The 18,463-nt window shown below is 36.5% G+C and overlaps 2 protein-coding genes across 9 annotated transcripts in view; one reads left to right on the forward strand and one right to left on the reverse strand.

The window, feature by feature from the left end:
* The window catches only part of LOC104671562 (ceruloplasmin), a 57,927-nt gene extending 55,803 nt beyond the window's left edge, over positions 1 to 2,124 (forward strand). For 2 of the 3 annotated variants that reach the window (XM_030928981.1, XM_030928991.1), the window contains one exon: positions 897 to 2,124. In XM_030928981.1, coding sequence (XP_030784841.1) covers positions 897 to 913 — 17 coding nt within the window. In that variant the 3' untranslated portion in view covers positions 914 to 2,124. The remainder of the gene's footprint in view (positions 1 to 896) is intronic. The other variant, XM_030928985.1, reaches the window with a different exon arrangement.
* The window catches only part of HPS3 (HPS3 biogenesis of lysosomal organelles complex 2 subunit 1), a 45,041-nt gene continuing 28,242 nt past the window's right edge, over positions 1,665 to 18,463 (reverse strand). For 2 of the 6 annotated variants that reach the window (XM_010375065.2, XM_030929014.1), the window contains exons 9-17: positions 17,273 to 17,454; positions 16,142 to 16,322; positions 14,713 to 14,946; positions 12,622 to 12,807; positions 12,085 to 12,273; positions 10,998 to 11,105; positions 7,709 to 7,915; positions 6,977 to 7,067; positions 1,665 to 2,508 (exon numbers count right to left, since the gene is read on the reverse strand). In XM_010375065.2, coding sequence (XP_010373367.1) covers positions 2,381 to 2,508; positions 6,977 to 7,067; positions 7,709 to 7,915; positions 10,998 to 11,105; positions 12,085 to 12,273; positions 12,622 to 12,807; positions 14,713 to 14,946; positions 16,142 to 16,322; positions 17,273 to 17,454 — 1,506 coding nt within the window. In that variant the 3' untranslated portion in view covers positions 1,665 to 2,380. Of the gene's footprint in view, positions 2,509 to 6,976; positions 7,072 to 7,708; positions 7,916 to 10,997; positions 11,106 to 12,084; positions 12,274 to 12,621; positions 12,808 to 14,712; positions 14,947 to 16,141; positions 16,323 to 17,272; positions 17,455 to 18,463 lie in introns of those variants that run through there. The other 4 variants (XR_004056859.1, XM_030929008.1, XR_004056862.1 and 1 more) reach the window with 4 other exon arrangements.

Here is an 18,463-nt window from a genome sequence, read left to right on the forward strand (position 1 = left end):
ATCCAATACAATAGTTTGCTTATTGAATATATAACAACATATTAATAATTCAATGAAGAGAAACTTTTAAAACTATTTTTGACATAATTTCAGATTCCCATATACCTTTCACCCAGATTCCCTAAATGTTAACGATTTGTGTAGCCACATTGGCTTTCTCATTCTTTTTCCTGTCTCCCTCTCATGCTCACCTTCTGTATGTATACACACAGACATGTATAGACACATACAACCATCTTTCCTAAAAACAAGAATATTCTTGTACATGACCACAATACAATGATCAAAATCAGAAAAGTAACAATGATTTAAAAACTAGAGATCTTCTTCCAACGTCACTAATAATCCTACTCATGTTCTTTATAGAAAAAGAAAATCCCAGATCATGTACTGCATTGTTGGCATGTCTTTTAAGTCTCCCTTACTCTGAATAGTTCCTTAATATAGGGCAGCAACTTTGTAGAATGTCCTTCAATTTGAGTTTATCTAATGTTTCCTCATGATTAGATTTAGGCTATGCACTTTTGGCAAGACTATCATGGCATGATGTTGTGTTTTTCTTAGTACACCATATCAGGAGGCACAAGATATTGATCGGTTCCCTTACTCGTTAACTTCAAGCTTTGGTTAAGGTGGTGTCTGCCAGGTGTCTCCATTGTAAAGTTATTCATCTTCCCTCTACAATTAATAAAGATCTTGTAGGGAGGAAAGTAATCTTTCTTTAAATAAAGCAGCAATAGAATGAGAGATTTTTAAACATATAAAAAATAGAAAAATATAAATGAATCGGGAATAAAGTAACATTAAAAAATTAGAATACATTTAAAGAACCATCTACTAATTTTTTAACCATATTACTATTTTTAATAATGGTCTTAAAATTTCTTTTTCTATAGACACCAAGTCTGGCTGAATGAAATAAATTGGTGATAAGTGGAAAAAAGAGAAAAACGAATGATTCATAACAGTGTATGTGAAAGTGTAAAATAGAATGTTACTTTGGAATGACTATAAACATTAAAAGAAGACTGAAAACATACAACTTCGTGCATTTGTGGGGGAAAACTATTAATTTTTTGCAAATGGAAAGATCAACAGACTATATAATGATACATGACTGACACTTGTACATTAGTTAATAAAATGGATTCATATAGTCTAATCATATCACCACTATTAGGGTTGTATAAAACTGCATTTAAAAAAAGATCTATGACCAGATATTCTCCTGGGTGCTCCTCAAAGGAACACTATTAAGGTTCATTGAAACGTTTTCAATCATTGCCTTCCCATTGATCCTTCTAACATGCCATTGACATGACACCTAATATTCAGAGGGAATGGGCAAGGAGAAAGAAATAAAAATAAAATAAATAAAATAGAATGACGCAAATCTGAGTTTTGTGAACCCTTGAAGAGATGGTCTAAAGGACATTATCTGGAACGTCCAACTCTGAAAAGCAGAGTTGAGAGACAATTCTATACATCAAATCCTGGTAAGGATAAACATTGCCATTAGAAGAAAAGCTTCAAAATACACCTGTGGCAGACGTCACGTGAGCAGAATTTCTGCCCAGCCTTAACTGCATTCAGAGGATAATATCAATGAACTAAACTTGAACTAAAAATTTTTTAAACAAGAAGTTATAAATAAAGACACATGGTTGTGAACACAATGATATATTTATTTATTTTCACATACACGCTAGCTAAAACAGCAAGAGTACACATCAACAAAAAATGGAAACAAGGCTTTGGCTGAAAAAACATGCATTTGACAAATAATGTTAATAGCTAGACAAGAAGAAAGTTAGCTCTGTAAACTTCTTCATTTGATTCAGAGAAACAGAGCATGAGTTTTCTTAAAGTAACGAGAAAAGGAACAAAAAAAAATGAGGTTTGAAATTTTTTACCATGGCAAAACATTAACATCTTTCTCAAAAACATAGAGAAATCTGGAAAAATCAAGAAGATAAAATTCTGGACCAGTTAGTGACATTCTTTCAAGCATACTTGCAAAATGTTTCCTTAAAGTGTTCTTGGGATGAAAATGATTGTCATGTCTCCAACAACAGTGAACTGATGTTGTTTCTTGGAATAAAAGTCAATCCCCACCTTAAAAAATATATGGCTTCTCCGAGGAATTCTTATGTCTTAAAGACTTTTTATATTCTAGACAATTAAATTGATCGAGGTCATAAGTTAAGAAATGAATAGTTACCACTACAGGGTAAGGTAAGCAGTCTGAAAACATCTGCATCATAAATGCGTGTGTGTGTGTGATATATATAAAGTCAAAAACTCCTCTACTTGTACTTTGGCATTCAATTTTTAGAAATTCAGTCTCAAATGCCATTATGGTATTTTTCAAATGATACCTTTAAGTCAATGATTTCTTTCGACTGCAATAGAGAAGATATGGCAAGAAAAATGCTGCAGTACCATCTTCTGGGAGAACATTCATGAAATCCTTCAGTTCTAGTTCCACAGCAACAATTGACAATGTTTCTGTTTGTAGAAAAGAATATGTGAATTAGAACTGAAACTCTGTCTTTCATTCAATCTATTTTTTTTTTTTTTTTTTTTTTGAGACAGAGTCTCGCTCTGTCGCCCGGGCTGGAGTGCAGTGGCCGGATCTCAGCTCACTGCAAGCTCCGCCTCCCGGGTTTACGCCATTCTCCTGCCTCGGCCTCCGGAGTAGCTGGGACTACAGGCGCCCGCCACCTCGCCCGGCTAGTTTTTTGTATTTTTTAGTAGAGCCGGGGTTTCACCGTGTTAGCCAGGATGGTCTCGATCTCCTGACCTCGTGATCTGCCCGTCTCAGCCTCCCAAAGTGCTGGGATTACAGGCTTGCGCCACCGCGCCCGGCCCATTCAATCTATTCTTACTTAACCAACCAATTAGAAGCCAGTTCAGGCTGGGCGCAGTGGCTCACGCCTGTAATCCCAGCCCAGGGGGCTGAGGTGGGCGGATCATGAGGTCAGGAGTTCGAGACCAGCCTGGCCAACATGGTGAAACCCTGTCTCTACTAAAAATACAAAAAAATTAGCCGGGCATGGACCTGTAATCCTAGCTACTGAGGAGGCTGAGGTAGGAGAACTGCTTGAACCCATGAGGCAGAAGTTGCAGTGAGCTGAGGTCGCGCCACTGCACTCCAGCCTGGGTGACAGAGCAAGACTGCATCTCAGGGAGAAAAAAAAGAAGCTAGTTCAGATAACAAAAGGTTATAACTTCAAAGAAAAAAATCAATCTCTTAAATCCATAGGCTTCTTTATGCTTGTAACTTATTTTTCCTTACTAGAATCCTTTGCAGTTTATTTTATATCAGCCACATGAAATTTGGATTTATTATTTCATTGCTGAATTACTCTATTATTTTGCAATCGATTTCTACTGTCCTCTAAAGAAAAGTACAATCATTTAAATACTTTTTTTTAAAGCTAAGTCTATACTGAAGCCAATTTATAAAGATTGTTTGATAGGATAACACCAGTGTTTTCCCAAATTAGTTCCTATTGAAACATTTCATGTTGTTAATAAGCAAAAATCTGTTTTCACGACCATTTACTTCTTTTTTCCCCAAACTGCAATAGTGCTCTAATGAACATTTTTTTTTTTTTTTTTTTTTGAGACGGAGTCTCTCTCTGTCACCAGGCTAGAGTGCAGTGGCACGATCTCAGCTCACTGCAACCTCTGCCCTCTGGGTCCAAGAGATTCTCCTACCTCAGCCTCCCGAGTAGCTGGGACTAAAGGTGTGCACCACCACACCTAGTTAATTTTTGTATTTTTAGTAGAGATGGGGTTTCACCATGTTGGCCAGGATGGTCTCGATCTCTTGACCTCATGATCCGCTCACCTTGGCCTCCCAAAATGCTGGGATTACAGGCATAAGTCACTGTGCCCAGCCCCAATGAACATTTTTAATATTAAGGAATGTAACATACATTAAAAAAAAATGCAACTTTATGCTTCTCCTGCTTCTTAATAGATACATGCTGCCCTCTCCTGGAATAGAAGGGTAAAAGTTATGAACAATGTTCCCAATAAACATCCACTTGGTCTTACATCTTCTATCCACATGTCAGTGCCATTCCCTGTGTGATCGTTGCATGCCTGTCACTTACTCTATTTGCAGAGTAAGTGAAATATAAGATCCATTCCAAAGTCATCCATCCAATATGCAGCAAGCTAAATTTTTCTTTATACAAAAGAATGAACTGCCTTTGTTGCTAAAGAGTTAATGAATAAAGCAGCAATGGTTTATAGAAAAGACTCCTAGTTCTGTAATTCAGAGAGACTTGGGAAGAGATCCAGACTCTTCCACCTACTCACTGACTGGCTTTAAGAAAGTCACTTCATCTCCCAATCCTAGGTTCCTCATTTATAATGTAGTTGTACTGTTTGCTAGCTTCCACAGTTCCTGTGAAAATTCAGCTAAAATACAATGATGCAAATCTGACATAAAATCAGACCTTAATAAATAGCAACTACTAACTAGCTTGCAAAATATATGTGAAAAATATGAATTATTGATGTTCTCCTATCAAAGCAGTTTACTTACCTAAATGTGGAACCTGTAAGTAGTATCTCAGAAACAAAAAAATTAAGTTGGAGGGCTAGTGTGGAGTTGCTATAGAGTCAACAAAAATCTCACCACTTCCCAATTCTCCTCTTCTCCCAAATAAGGGGGGGATAATACAGGTTATCACTCCAAGAACAAGGTCAATATCTTAAATTCATAGAGTACTTTAAAAATTAATAAAGTACTTTCATATATAACTTCTCTTTAATTCCTTCTAGAATCCTTTGAGGTTTTTATTTAATCCAAGCCCCATCCCAAACAGGGTAAACTAATGGGTATTAGCCCTGATTTAGAGTTGGGAAAATTGAGGTTAAGAGAAGGTTAAAATTACTTGCTCTACTCCACTCACCAGCTACCTAAATCTACAAGTTACATATAAATGATCTATCGAAATGTAAACCTGTACCCTTAAAATCCTCCAGCATGTCTAGAAACTATTTGTCAAAGGTTGAAGATAGTTATTTCTGGATGGTGGATTTTATTTTTAAATTTAATGTTTGTAATTTACTACAGTACCAGAATTTTAAAAAATAAGCATGGTTCATTACAAAAACAGTACTGAATATTTCCTTAAAACAAACAACCAATCCACTAACCCCTGTTTTAATGGTTCTACATTAGTGTGGTAGCTGTCAACCAGGAAAATTTTGTCCCACAGGGGACATCTGGCAACATCTGGAGACATTTTTGCTTGTCGTAACTGGGGCAGTAGTATTGACATCTAATGAGTAGAGACCAGGGATACTGTTTAATATCCTAAAATGCACAGGGGAAACCCCTATGCACATGGACAATTATCTCGTCCAAAATGTCAACAGTGCCAAGGTTGAGAAATGCTGTATTACAGAGATAAGAAATCCAAACTCCTAAGCATGTAAGTCCCTGAGCTCCATCTACAACCTCACCCTCTTGTAATTTTGCCTAACATTTAACTTTTGATTCAGTCCTGAACTTCTCATTTAGTCTCATGACACTAGAAAACTGGCTTGCGCTAGCACACTTCTAAGTAGCACACCTAGAACTCAGTTCCAATTCTCCAGATCCCAATACAGGGCTATTCTCAGTGTACAGGTGTTAAGAAAACGCCCTTCTGTGAAATAAACATTAAGTTCTTTAGCTGTCTCTGTTTCTAATCAATGAACAGTTACAGAATGCTTCCTATAGGAGAGGCATATTGTGGGTGAGGAAAGTGTAACCATGAAAAATGAATAAAACACTATGCCAGCTCTTGAGGTATTACAGTCTAATAAAGGTAAATCACACATGGCACTTAGTCTCATTAGCAATACACACACACACACGTATGCACACAAATGTATTCTGAAGACACAGAAAAATGTAACATTTGGAGGAATGATTATGGGTGAGTTGGGGTGGAGTGTGTGGATGTGGATCAGAAAAGGATGAAGAGTCTTCTGATTAAGATAATGATGATGCTGAGATGTAAAGATGCGGGATGTCTGTACTGGAAAGTGCTCCACCAACACAAACAGTCAGTGATAAATTATGTAAAGGGTATGCAAGTAGGGCAAAGCAATCAGACACCTGACACTTCCATCTTCTGAAAACCTAAAGCAATCAGGGAGATGGGTAGGACTGAGAATAAAGTCACCCCTTTCCCTTCCCAATCACAAGCATACAGCTTTAATTAAAGGGAGATCTTCAGAAAAATAATCTGCAATGGCCACTAGGCCTTACATTTTAAAAATCATTGCCTCGGCCTTACATTTTAAAAATCAACTGTCTTGGCTAGAAAACACAATTTCAACACTGTTAATTTCTAATATTTTATGTGCTCTGCAATCGATATACCCATACCCTTTGTCATCAGGAAAGCAATTCACTAATTATATTAATGCACAGCAGTATAGAAACGGATTACATATCTATCAAGATTTATGATTACGAATTATGAAAATTCCAATAACTACTATGCTGTAAAATACTGTACAATCTAGATACTCAACTTTTAAATCCTTGAGGTTGTTATTCATGAATACTTGCTTATAATTATATTTAACAGTAATGATCTTAATTTCCTACATGAAGTAAATTAAGTACTCTGATCATTGATAAAATGTGTAATTGCCTTAATGACTACTCACATTTTAAAACATTGATGCTGTCATTTTCTATGACTGTGATAATTTGTTAAGTGTTTGAAAGGATTAAGTTAAAAGAACATAGTTCTGTGACTAGGGGATAAATGAATACCAAATGTTAAGGGGAGGGTACGTGAATGCTGAAAACAAGCTCCCCAGACGGTTCTGAAAGGCCCTCAGTCTCACTTGAGAATCACATGAAAATACTTGAGAAAGAAGGCTTCACCAAATTTAAAACTGAGATTCTTAAGTTTATAATCAAGCAAAAAAAAAAAAAAAAAAATCATTTTACCTTTTAATGATGACAGGTAGAGCTGATATTTCTCTCCACCACATTTTATTCTCTGACAAAGTTCAGGTAGCAGTTTTTTCCACCACAGAGTCTATCTTAGGAAAAAAAGAAAAAATTTTAGTTTGATGCATTTTATTCTCAGATTTCAAACAAGAATAAGAAGATTGTGCAGGAAAGCACAGGGCAAAAATACATCATTTTGTCTAAGGCAGCTAACTTTGTTATAACAGAAGTTATATCAGCAGCCAGTCTTCTGCCTTAACTATAAAAGTCAGGTTTGTAACTTGAAAACCCAGTAATACATATGTTGTACATATGTACATGGCTATTTTCAAGAAGTAACAGACATATCCCATTATCTCTTATGTGGCAAGAAGGAAGGAATGAAGAAAAAAAGAACCAAGGTCCAAAATTATTCTAATTTCTAAACTAAAAACCGTATGGCAGGGAAAACATTTTCCCTTCATACACTGTTCCCAAATATTCAGGTAATCAACTACTTCATCTTCAAACAAAAGATTTTTAATGATGATAATATACCATCTCCATATATTTAACAGCATTTAATAGTACTCAAAACACATAATATTATTAAACATATATGCTCACTGGACCCACACAGCCCTGAGGTTGGATTAGCATAAATTGTCCCCGTTTTGCAGGAAAGGAAATGAGGTTATCAAATCTGATTATCACTGATCAAGCCTAAAAACATAATCTGAAAAAGCATACCCGGTTCTCTTCTTTCAATTCATGATTAGCATATGGAATGACTGCCTCTGGGCATCTCTCTAACAGTATGTCTATGCACTGTTCATACTCTTTCAAGCGTGTACGACACAGAACATGGACACTGAGGCCGGCAATAGTGTCTTCTGAAAGCGGTTCCAAGAACGGAATAATGGAAGCTATGTCAAATGAAGGACCACATATAAGAGACTATGAACAGAAAAGTGAAATGTTATGAAATGAGGCACCTCAAAAACTAAAACACAACATACAGAATTTAGTTTCTTAAGACTAAACACTCACTTGCCGAAAGTAAAATAGAAAGAATGCCATATTAGAGTACATGCATGTGGTCCTTATTTAATAAATCTAAGTAAAGTATAATCTTGAAACTACCTCTAGTATAAAGATCTGTTTAATAGAAAGCAATCATTGTTAAATAACATTATCTTATTTGCTTTGTGTGGACTGCAAATTAAAACCAATGGACATTCTTTAGGACTCTATCCTAAGGGAATAATCAACATTGTGGTTAAAGATCTATGTCCAATGATGTTCACCGCAAGAGTATTCACAATATTGAAAATTTGTAAGTAATCTATATGTTTAACAACAAAAGATAAGTAAACACATATGGTACACTCAGATAATGGAACATTACACAGCCATCAAAACTATGTTTTCAAAGGCTAGTTAATAAAAAAATGCCTATGATAAAATGAGTAAAAAAATTTCAGAATGAAATTATATTCTGAACATGATCAGTTTTATAAAATCTACGTAGGTAAATGCACATACAGAAATACTGTCGGAAGAGCATGGCAATTTGAAACAGCACACAGGATGGGACAACAAAGCCTACTCTTTGTTTTCTTTACATCCCTTCCTGCATTTTCCAAATTTTCTATAATAAGCACGTGCTACATACATATGCAAAAATACAATTTAACACTTAATAAGATTAAAGCGATTGTTTAGAACTAGTCATTGTTATCAATACCACTCTGTCACAAGATGAATAACAGCGGGCAGTATTATCTCGGAATTTACAACTTCACCAACATTTACTTTAAGCAATTAAACTATATACACTACTTTTGATTCTACCACAAAAATAATCTCCACTTTCCCTTTCTCCAGGATAAAGATGAGATGGTCATATCCTAATTTTCTTGTCCCTGCCTCCTTTTTGCTACAGCATCTTCTGAGGCTCACAGGAGAATATGGAAAGTGATCTATCCAATCACAGTCAGTGTGATTATTTTATTCCAAATATCTACCAAGGAATGACCAGGAGAATAAGGTTGGTCCCTTCCTGCAAGTTTAATAAATTATTCATGTGAATAATTTCCTGACAATCAGATGGCAGAGATGAAATAAGGTTGATAATCTCTCACTCAAAGTGTCTTCCAACATGGAAGAAAAGAGATTATCTCTCTATCTAACTCTTGACTAATCCAGATAATGGGGGAGGGAATGGGGGTAGTAGGAAGGAGCAAGGCATGTGTACCAAATTATGACTAAAAAAAAACTAGTCATAACTTCAACTACCCATGAACTTTTACTTAGTTTTATCCATGTAATCAGGAAGTTCGAAAATAAGGCCAGGTGCAGTGGCTCACACCTGTAATCCCAGAACTTTGGGAAGTCGAGATGGGAGGATCACTTGAGCCCAGGAGTTCGAGGTTACAGTGAGCCATGATTGCCACTGCACTCTAATTTGGGCAAAAGAGTGAGACTCTGTATCTTCAAAAAAAAATTATAAAAGTTTAGGCAGATTATGTTTCTCCTTCAATAGCAAAGATTTTGCTATTTAATAGCAAAGATTTTCCACCTTTAATAGCAAAGATTTTCCTTTTAAAATATTTTGAAACAAATTTTAAAAGATCACTGAATTATACTTTTTCAAGCAATGATTATAAATATACTTTAAAGATTTATCAGGAAAATTTAATAGCACTTATTCCAATTACAATTTTAAATATGTAATTAGTGTATATGTTCTAGGAAGGCAAAGTTCCACTGTCTTGTCCAATGCTCCCCATAACATCTACAGCACATGCTCAAGCGATATTTGTGAGGTGAACAAAATCTGAGGCTAGGCCCTCAGAAGGCTTTGTATCACAATGGTACTAGAGACAAGAGACAAGAAGAATCTTCTTTTGTTATTTTTTAAAGAAGCACATAAATAATGCCATCTCTGGGAACACCACAGCCCCACCTGAAGGCTGAGTCTAAGCAGTATGGCCTCTTCAGCTTCCCTCCTCTAAGTCCCATTCCCAATTTGATATTAAGTAACAACTACACTTACATCAGTTCCCATAGTGTAAATGAGGCATTGCAAATTCAAAAGCCTACAGAGGCCAATCAAATGATGAAGATGCATGAGGGCAGCTGGGATAAGGAAAACAGACACTCAGCATTTGGGTCAGGATGCCACAAAGATGATAACTGTGCAGGAGGACAGTGTGAGCACTGCCCAAGGAGGGGCTCCGGGTCAGTCCCAACCCTCAGGTCAGAAGCAATGAGGACCTTGGGTTAACAGAGCTGCTAAATTTTTCAATAGTGACTTGAAACTCAGAATTCTTAATAGGAAATCTTAATTTTTGTATGTTAGCACCTACACTGGGAAGACCAAAGAAAATAGATGTGGGAATTATATTCGGTCTTTGGGCCACTCAACTGCATTAAATAAAATCATATGCTCATGTGGCCCAGCCTGATCCACCAAAAATGTGGACTTTAATTCTCACTGACAGCCAAAACACTGCTGCAGTCAGAATTATTAAAGGATGATCCACATTCTCTAATCATCCCCTTCATTTCTGAAAAATCCTTTTCAGGAGCTGGATAAACTGACTACTTTGACCTGTTTCTTATAAGAGAAATAGCAGTGCCTGGCTTGGGTGAGAGGCCTAAAATGTGTAAGTCAACACTAACAAAAACAAACTACATCAATAAAAACACCACTAAACATTTGCCACACTTTCATTTCACAAAGTGTTTTCAAGCGCATCCTGAAAATGAGGAAATCAGCCAGGAGACTTGGTGAAGTTTGTCCATCCACCTGCAATGAAACCAGCCACTCAGCACAGGTGTCCCATCCATCATCAGTTTCAGGCAGAGGCAGGAATTCCCTCCAAGTCTCCTGAGTATGCCTAACTATGGATTTTGCCCCTCAAAATTCTACATTCTAGATTAACAGGACACCTGGGGTCTCAGCAAATTTAATCTTACACTATATTGTAATATGCATTTTCATAAGAAAAGAAAAGGAGGTATTTTTACTTACCTGTAATTTTGAAAGATCTTCTGTATAATTTTTATCCGCTAATGAATCAGATGATATTAAGATGTGAACCCATGGATAAATTAAGCCATAATGACTACAGGCATTTATCTAAAACATAAAAGAATTTCTCATAAACAAAATATAACAACAAAAGCTTGCTTATCCATTCCACGAAGAGCAAGCAATCATTAATTCTCTGCCATGTCATAGAATTAGGTATACACTTTCCTGGGAATGGGAAGGACAGTTTTTAAGAATGTATTCCCCTGGAAACTATTTCAGTCTTGCTTGCTTCTACACTAAATATTTCCATATATTTTAAAATGTAAATACTCCAAACACGCACTTTCTAGCAAAAAGAACAATACTGCATTTAAGCCAATTATACCTAGTAAGAATACTGGAACTAATTTTTATTAATACTACTTTCTTTAGAAGGCAAAATATCTTTCATAAATTCTCAAGACAATTCCCAAGAAGCCTTGCTTACTCAAGAAGCTGGTAACTTTTCCACTTAGCCCTCCATTAGCCATGGCTAATGAGCTGTGAGAGAAATGAGCTGTGAGAGAAATGGGCTGGGAGCAAGAAGGGTAGCAAGAAGGGTAGAAAGAGTTATGACTGGCTGCCTCAAGTGCCACAGAACAGCTCCTTTATGTGAAACAGACAGGAAATGGGGGCTCACTAAGGAAGTCTCCCTCCCACAGCCTTCTGCAGTTCCTCTCCCACCAATGAGGTCTGCAGATGTCTTCTCTCTTATGTTCTATTTAATGATCCTCTGCTGAGGAAGGACAGATGTGATGTTCTGGAAGAAGTCCCTTTCTCCATGCTTTGGCAACTGAGCTACCACTTCAAGTAAGTGAGGGAAATTAATAAGTAGAGGACATTCTTTAGAGTACAAAATTATTTAAAATGTAGGCCACTTCAGTTATAGACAAATTTTAAGTGTATTTTTAACTCCTGCGTAAATAAGATACCTGGTAATAGAAAACTAGGTTATATTTTATAATAAGTTATTAAAAATAAGAAGGTATGTTTTTGTAATGGGCAATGCATAGGTTAAATTTAAGGTATTATTCCATTATCTTACCAGATCCTCCGACGTTCGCAATGGTGTGGTGTCAGGAGGCTGCCTCTTAGACAATCTCCAGATGTACTGTGATGTGAGCTTGAAAAAGAGTTCCTGAAGGACCACATCTGGGAGACATGCCACTAGCTGAGCTTCCCAAAAGTCTACCAAGAGCTGGGGAGTTGTATCTTCATCCTTAGCACAAAGCACCTTGAAAACAGTAAAAGAAGCCTCTATATATAGCAGACAAATATAGCACTGATAAAGCGACAGCTGGGCTGAATATCAAAGCATCACATGGGCCATGCAATTAATAATTTACCATTAGCATTAGTGCCATGGTGAAATAAAATTTACACATTTTTTAAAGGAAACAGATTCTAGGTTGTACAAATAAAGTTTCTTCAGATATAATCTTTTAATTAGTACTTTTATAACTGATTATGTATGTCTCTTTTTTCAATAAACAAATGAAAAACTCACTTCTTTTATGCTGTCCCTCCCCACCACCAATTTAATGAGGCCATCCAGAAAAATCACATTTTCAAAGTGACAAACCTTAAAAAAGGAATCTGCTTCTTCAATTCCAATTTTGTTGTTCTTCTGCAAGCCCAGAACTGAAGCCACAAGCAATCCAGGCTGAGTCTCCTTCAAGTGAAGTGCAAGCTCAGTTGGAACAATCTGTCCCTTTCTCTGTTGAATCAATAGCCGAGGTTCCAGAATGAAGCCACATACCAACTTCATCTTCAGATAAGAAAGAAATTTAGGAACAAAAGGTACATTGTATTTAGATTGTCAACCTTAGAAATACTAAACATGCTAGTGCATTCACAATTCATGGTTAAGCTATTAATAATTTAATCACAATGTTTTCTTTGACTATAAAGGCTAGTTCTTACCCAAAGAAGGACACCACTGACTGTCTTACAGAAGTTACTAACATTTCACTAAGCATCAAGGTGTCCTATTTTTTGTAGAGAGCTTTATATTTAGGTCTACTTGATTTGAAAATGCAGTCAATTTTCTGTCTCTGTGGGTTTCACATCCATGGATTCAACCAACCACAGATCACAAATATTCGGGATGGCTGAACGCAGTAGCTCATGCCTGTAATCCCAGCACTTTGGAAGGCCGAGGAGGGCAGATCACTTGAGATCAGGAGTTCAAGACCACCTTGGCTAACATGGTAAAACCCCGTCTCTACTAAAAATACAAAAATTAGCCAAGCACGGTGGTGCACACCTGTAATCCCAGCTACTTGGGAGGCTGAGGCAGGAGAATCACTTGAACCCAGGAGGTGGAGGTTGCAGTAAGCTGAGATCGCACCACTGCACTCCAGCCTGGGCCACAGAATGAGGCTCTGTCTCAAAAAAACAAACAAACAAACAAACAAACAAACAAAATGGCGGAGGGAAACTACCTCTGTTCTGAACATTTACAGATTTTTAAATTATTATTCTCTAAACAATTCAGTATTAACAACTATGTATACAGCAGTTGACATTATATTAGGTATTATAAGTAATAGAGATGATTTGAAGTATATTGGAGAAAGCAGATAGGTTATATGCAAATACTATGCCACTTTATACAAGCAACTTTAGCTTCTGTGGATTTGGTAACTGTAGAAGGTTCTGAAACCATTCTCCTATAAATACCAAGCGATGACTAATATATCTTAAGTTTTTTCAAAATTATGAAAAGTCATTTTTCTAGAATTCTACTCTTCAAAACAGAAGACATCCCGATGTTGACTTGCTCTCCTCATCATAACAAAGCATGTCATTTGTACAGCGATAAAGCACTTATGTTCTTCCTTTTTTAGCAACCCAAGTCACACTGTGGGCTTTGGCCACAATCTGGCAAGAAAACAGTGCAGGAACACAGGTTCTGAAGTCAGGCTGCCCAGTTCAATTCTGGTTCTACCACTTAATAGCTGTGTGATCCTGATGAGTTACTTAACCTCTCTGTGTCTTAATTCCCTCATTTGTATAATACTTAATTCCCTCATTTGTATAATACTCCTACCTTATAGCATTATTAAGAATTAAATAATATATGCAAGGAGCTGGTAAATAATAAGTGTTCAATTACACTACCTCTTATGTTCTTCCCTTAAATGATTAACACCTTTGGTAGTGTCCCTAAATGACCTCTTTTCCAAGGGGAAGCCTGTGTTTCTTGGTACAACATTCAAAAGTCCAATCCTCCATAAAGTTATCTGTGATTTTACCAAGTGGGGGTTATTTCTGCAACTACTAGACTTCTAAAGTCCATGGCTAATATGCCCTTTGCTGTTCTTAAACACATATTACTCTGTTCTTTTCCAGTGCACACACCATATCCCTGATGCCAGATCACATCATCCCCTCGGAGCAGAGCCAGTTCTTCAGTAACAAGCTCAGTGCTCTGAACACACCTGACACTAAGTTGAAGTCTTTGGATATCCACTGCTGTCATTTATCAGTCTTATTTCTTTTTCATTTGCCAGATTTGAAGTCCCATTTGGATCACTTTGTTTCTAATATTGTCTGTTTTCCATTACAACCAAGAACATATGAGCTAGAAAGAAGCCAGAAGACAGCTAAACACTTCAGGATTACCAGGTCCTATTTCAGCCTTCTGTTAGCACTGGGCAGGGCTCCATACCTCTGAATGGCTTTTCATTTCATTTCTGTGCATGTCAAGATCTCCCATTTTCAGAGCCACTGCTGCCTTGGTCAATGTCACTAAGATTGATGAAAACCCAGAAGTATCCAGCTTCCTTAGATAGCTCATGGCAGTTAAGGGATTAATATTCTTCATAGAAGGACTACAGAGAATATGGGGCACTTGCTTTGGCTCAGCCACATAAAACATCTGAACCACTTTTGCTGCTAATTCCTTTGGTGAGCACGAAGGAATAAAAGGAATAAAAGGTCAGTCAGTCAGAAGAAAGCAACAAAATCAGCAAAACGTGCAAAAAGCCAAGACACAAACATTCCAAGTAAGATAATACTACAGTATTATGTTCTAATTTTAAAAAGACAAAACTGATACTAATACAAGGGAGGCCTGAGATAACCTGAAGTGATCTCTTTGCTGATTATAATGAAGAAAAAACAATGAAAATATGTAACAGGTTATGACCAGCATTTCTAATTTCAACACTTCAGAAGAAGAAAATAAATATTGGATTGAATTACAATAAAAATCCATCATAAAAACCACTATTTAGTTCAAAATATGCCCAATTAAGTAAACTGTATGAGAAAATTTCACTTCAAAACCTTAGAACATTTGATACCACAATTTCTAACTTGGCATATTTGCATCCAACTATGTATGAAATACATGAGGGGTTATCTTTTCTTTTCTCTCTCTAAGACAGGGTTTTTCCATATTGCCCATGCTGGAATGCAGTGGTGTAACTGTGGTTCACTGCAGCCTCAAACTCCTGGGCTCAAGCGATCCTCCTGCCTCAGCCTCCTGAGTAGCTGGAACTACATACTGATGTATGCCATCAAGCCCAGCTAATTTTTTAATTTTCTGTAGAGATGGGGTCTTGCTATATTGCCTAGGCTGCTCTCAAACTTCTGGCCTCAAGTAATCCTCCCACCTCGACTTCCCAAAGTGTTGGAATTACAGATATTAGCCACGTGCCCGGCCCTAAAAATAATCCCTAATAATGTCTTAAGGTCACTGGCCTAAGGTCAGAGTTTTGTAAGTGAAGTTTTGGACACACGGAGTAAGGGATAATTAGGGTTGCGGGAAGGACTACAGATGAGAAGATGGAAGGCAAGGGCCGCATTCTGTGTAGCTCTTCTGAGGACATACTACTGTCACTGGCAGGTGTTGAGACTACAACAGACCACATGTCCCTGACTGTATAATGAGAAAGTATGAGAAGATTACCCATAAGTTCTTTTCCAAGCTATAATTCTGTCTTCATTAATGAAGAAAACGGCACATTACTTTTTTAGAAAAAGAATATCAAAGAAGAAAAATATTTGGAACCTGATTTCTAAACAGTACTACATAAAATAAACCACTAAAATGAAAAGTTAAAAATAGATATAAAACAAAAAACTATAATCACTTCACTTAATTCTTCATCCAGGTTTTCATAAAGTGAATGATTAATGTAAAAGATTAATCCCCTCTCGTATTTCTGTAATCCATCCTCTACTGTCCAGTCCATGCGGGCCAGAACTTCAGCCATAGACAAACCAGACATCTTATAGTATGGCAAGGTGAGATGAGAATGCTGGGAGTCAAGCCTAAATGGAAGGAAATAAAAACCCTGAAATTTGTCATTTTTTTAAAGACAGAGTCTCACTATGTTGCCCAGACTGATCTCAAACTCCTGACCTCAAGTGATCATCCCACCTCAGCCTCCCAAAGTGCTAGGATTCCAGGTGTGAGCCACCATGCCTAGTCAAATTTGTAATTTTCAAACTTGGATATCTAACACATTCTATAATAGAATATATCATGCTTTCCAGAAGATATAAATTCCAAAATACTTTTCTACTGCCATTAGTAACTAAAACAAACTCCTAAGTTTTATTTTACAAACTTCTAATTAATGCAGTTTCTTTTTGCCTGCTCATAATAGAAACAAAAACAACAATTTAAGTTAATTCTAATATTCATGATCAGACTCTAAAATAATGGTGTTTATAGGAGGAAAAGTCTGTTTTATTAATTTTTAACCATTCATGTGGATCAAGTAAGTCTGAAAACAATCATATGCAAAACAATGTGTAAACATTACTCTCAAAAATAAGAACACTATTCATACTAGTGTCCCTTTCTGATATCATAAAAGCACTGACTACTAAGATCAAAATCATAGACTGTCCAACTGGCAGCTCTCCCTTAAGCTACAGACAATAAACTAGTCATACAGCTATGTCAGGGATTTTCAAAGCCTGAGAAAAATGTCAAAGTTCTAAGTTAAACAGTGGGAAAATCACAAACTTGAGACTTACTGCTCATCTTCTAAACTGTGACTCCTTGAGAGCAGGAAATGGGTCACATTCATTTTTGTATGTTTAAGCCTAGCACAGTATCTAACAGAGTATGTGCTCAATAAATGCTTGTGGAAGAAGTGAATAAATGAACCACCTCCCCATTTATCAGGTAACTACCCGAGATGGAAAAGCTAACAATTGTACCCAAAGTTCAAGATGGCTTCTGTAACAAGGTTTCAAGAGGTGTTACCCACCTGCTGTAACAGTCCCCAAGGTGCCCACAGCTTTCCTTAAATGCTTCCAAAAGCTCCGCCTTCTCTCCAGGTTCCAGCTGACTGGCATCCATCAGGGCAGCTCTTACTAACAGATGAGCCTCACTGAGAAGGTGAATGCAGCTCTGGGTTTTGACAGTCTTATAGGTATTGCTATAATCTATCTAAAACAAAAAAGACAAACACTAATGTTGCTGAAGAGAGACTCTCAAAAGTTCCTCAGTTCTTAAAATAATTTATATATTTTGTTAGTAAAGTTAACATTTGGATATATTAAACTCTAAAAGTAAACAAACTAGTTATTTACCATTCTGACAAGGGCTTAGCTGAATGGCTTTTTTCCCATCATCTATGAGCCAGTTTAATACATACATGATTATAAATAATACCTTGTTAAACAGCTCTAATCATTAGAGAGGTCCAAATAATATTGTAATACTAATAATATTGTAAACTTAGCAACAATTTTATCTCAATAAGACTAGTGAAGGTACTAATATTTGAAATAGTTAAGCTTAAAAAAAATTGTGATTTAATTCTTTCTCAAATTTAGACTGAGTATTCTTCCCCTATTTTAGTTTCAGTTTGTAAGTTTAGGCTCTACTACATCTATTTCCATAACTCATAGAGAGCTCGTAAAAATTATCACTAGCTAATCTGACTCAATCAATATATTCAGACTCTAGCACTCAAATCACCTAAATGAAGACTTTCAATTAAGCAAGACTGAAAATACAGGGCACAGCTGACATAATAATTGGCATTAAATTATTGGCAGGGACAAATCAGGCAACACCTTGATCTGATGATCAAAATTAACATCACCAAAGAGGGGCAGATGAACAGCATGTGCCTCCAGATGTGATACCCTTAACACAAAAATCACCTATGCAATATTCTGGCTGAAAATGCATAATCTGAATCTAACCATTGAAAAAAAGAGCAAACCCTAAATAAGGAACACTCTCAAAAAAAAAGTAAAGGGGAAAACTGTATTTTTCAAAAATATCCATGTCATAAAATATAATGAAAGGCTATAGAAATATTCGAGATTCAAGGAGGCTAAAGAGACACACTATCTGATCCTAGACTGGGTCTTGAACTGGAGGAGGGGGAATGCTATTAAGCCATTGAGTCAGCTGACAGAATTAGACTATGAACAAACCAGATAAA

This window comes from Rhinopithecus roxellana, chromosome 1 (genome assembly GCF_007565055.1).
Source record: "Rhinopithecus roxellana isolate Shanxi Qingling chromosome 1, ASM756505v1, whole genome shotgun sequence".
Classification (NCBI taxonomy): domain Eukaryota; kingdom Metazoa; phylum Chordata; class Mammalia; order Primates; family Cercopithecidae; genus Rhinopithecus; species Rhinopithecus roxellana.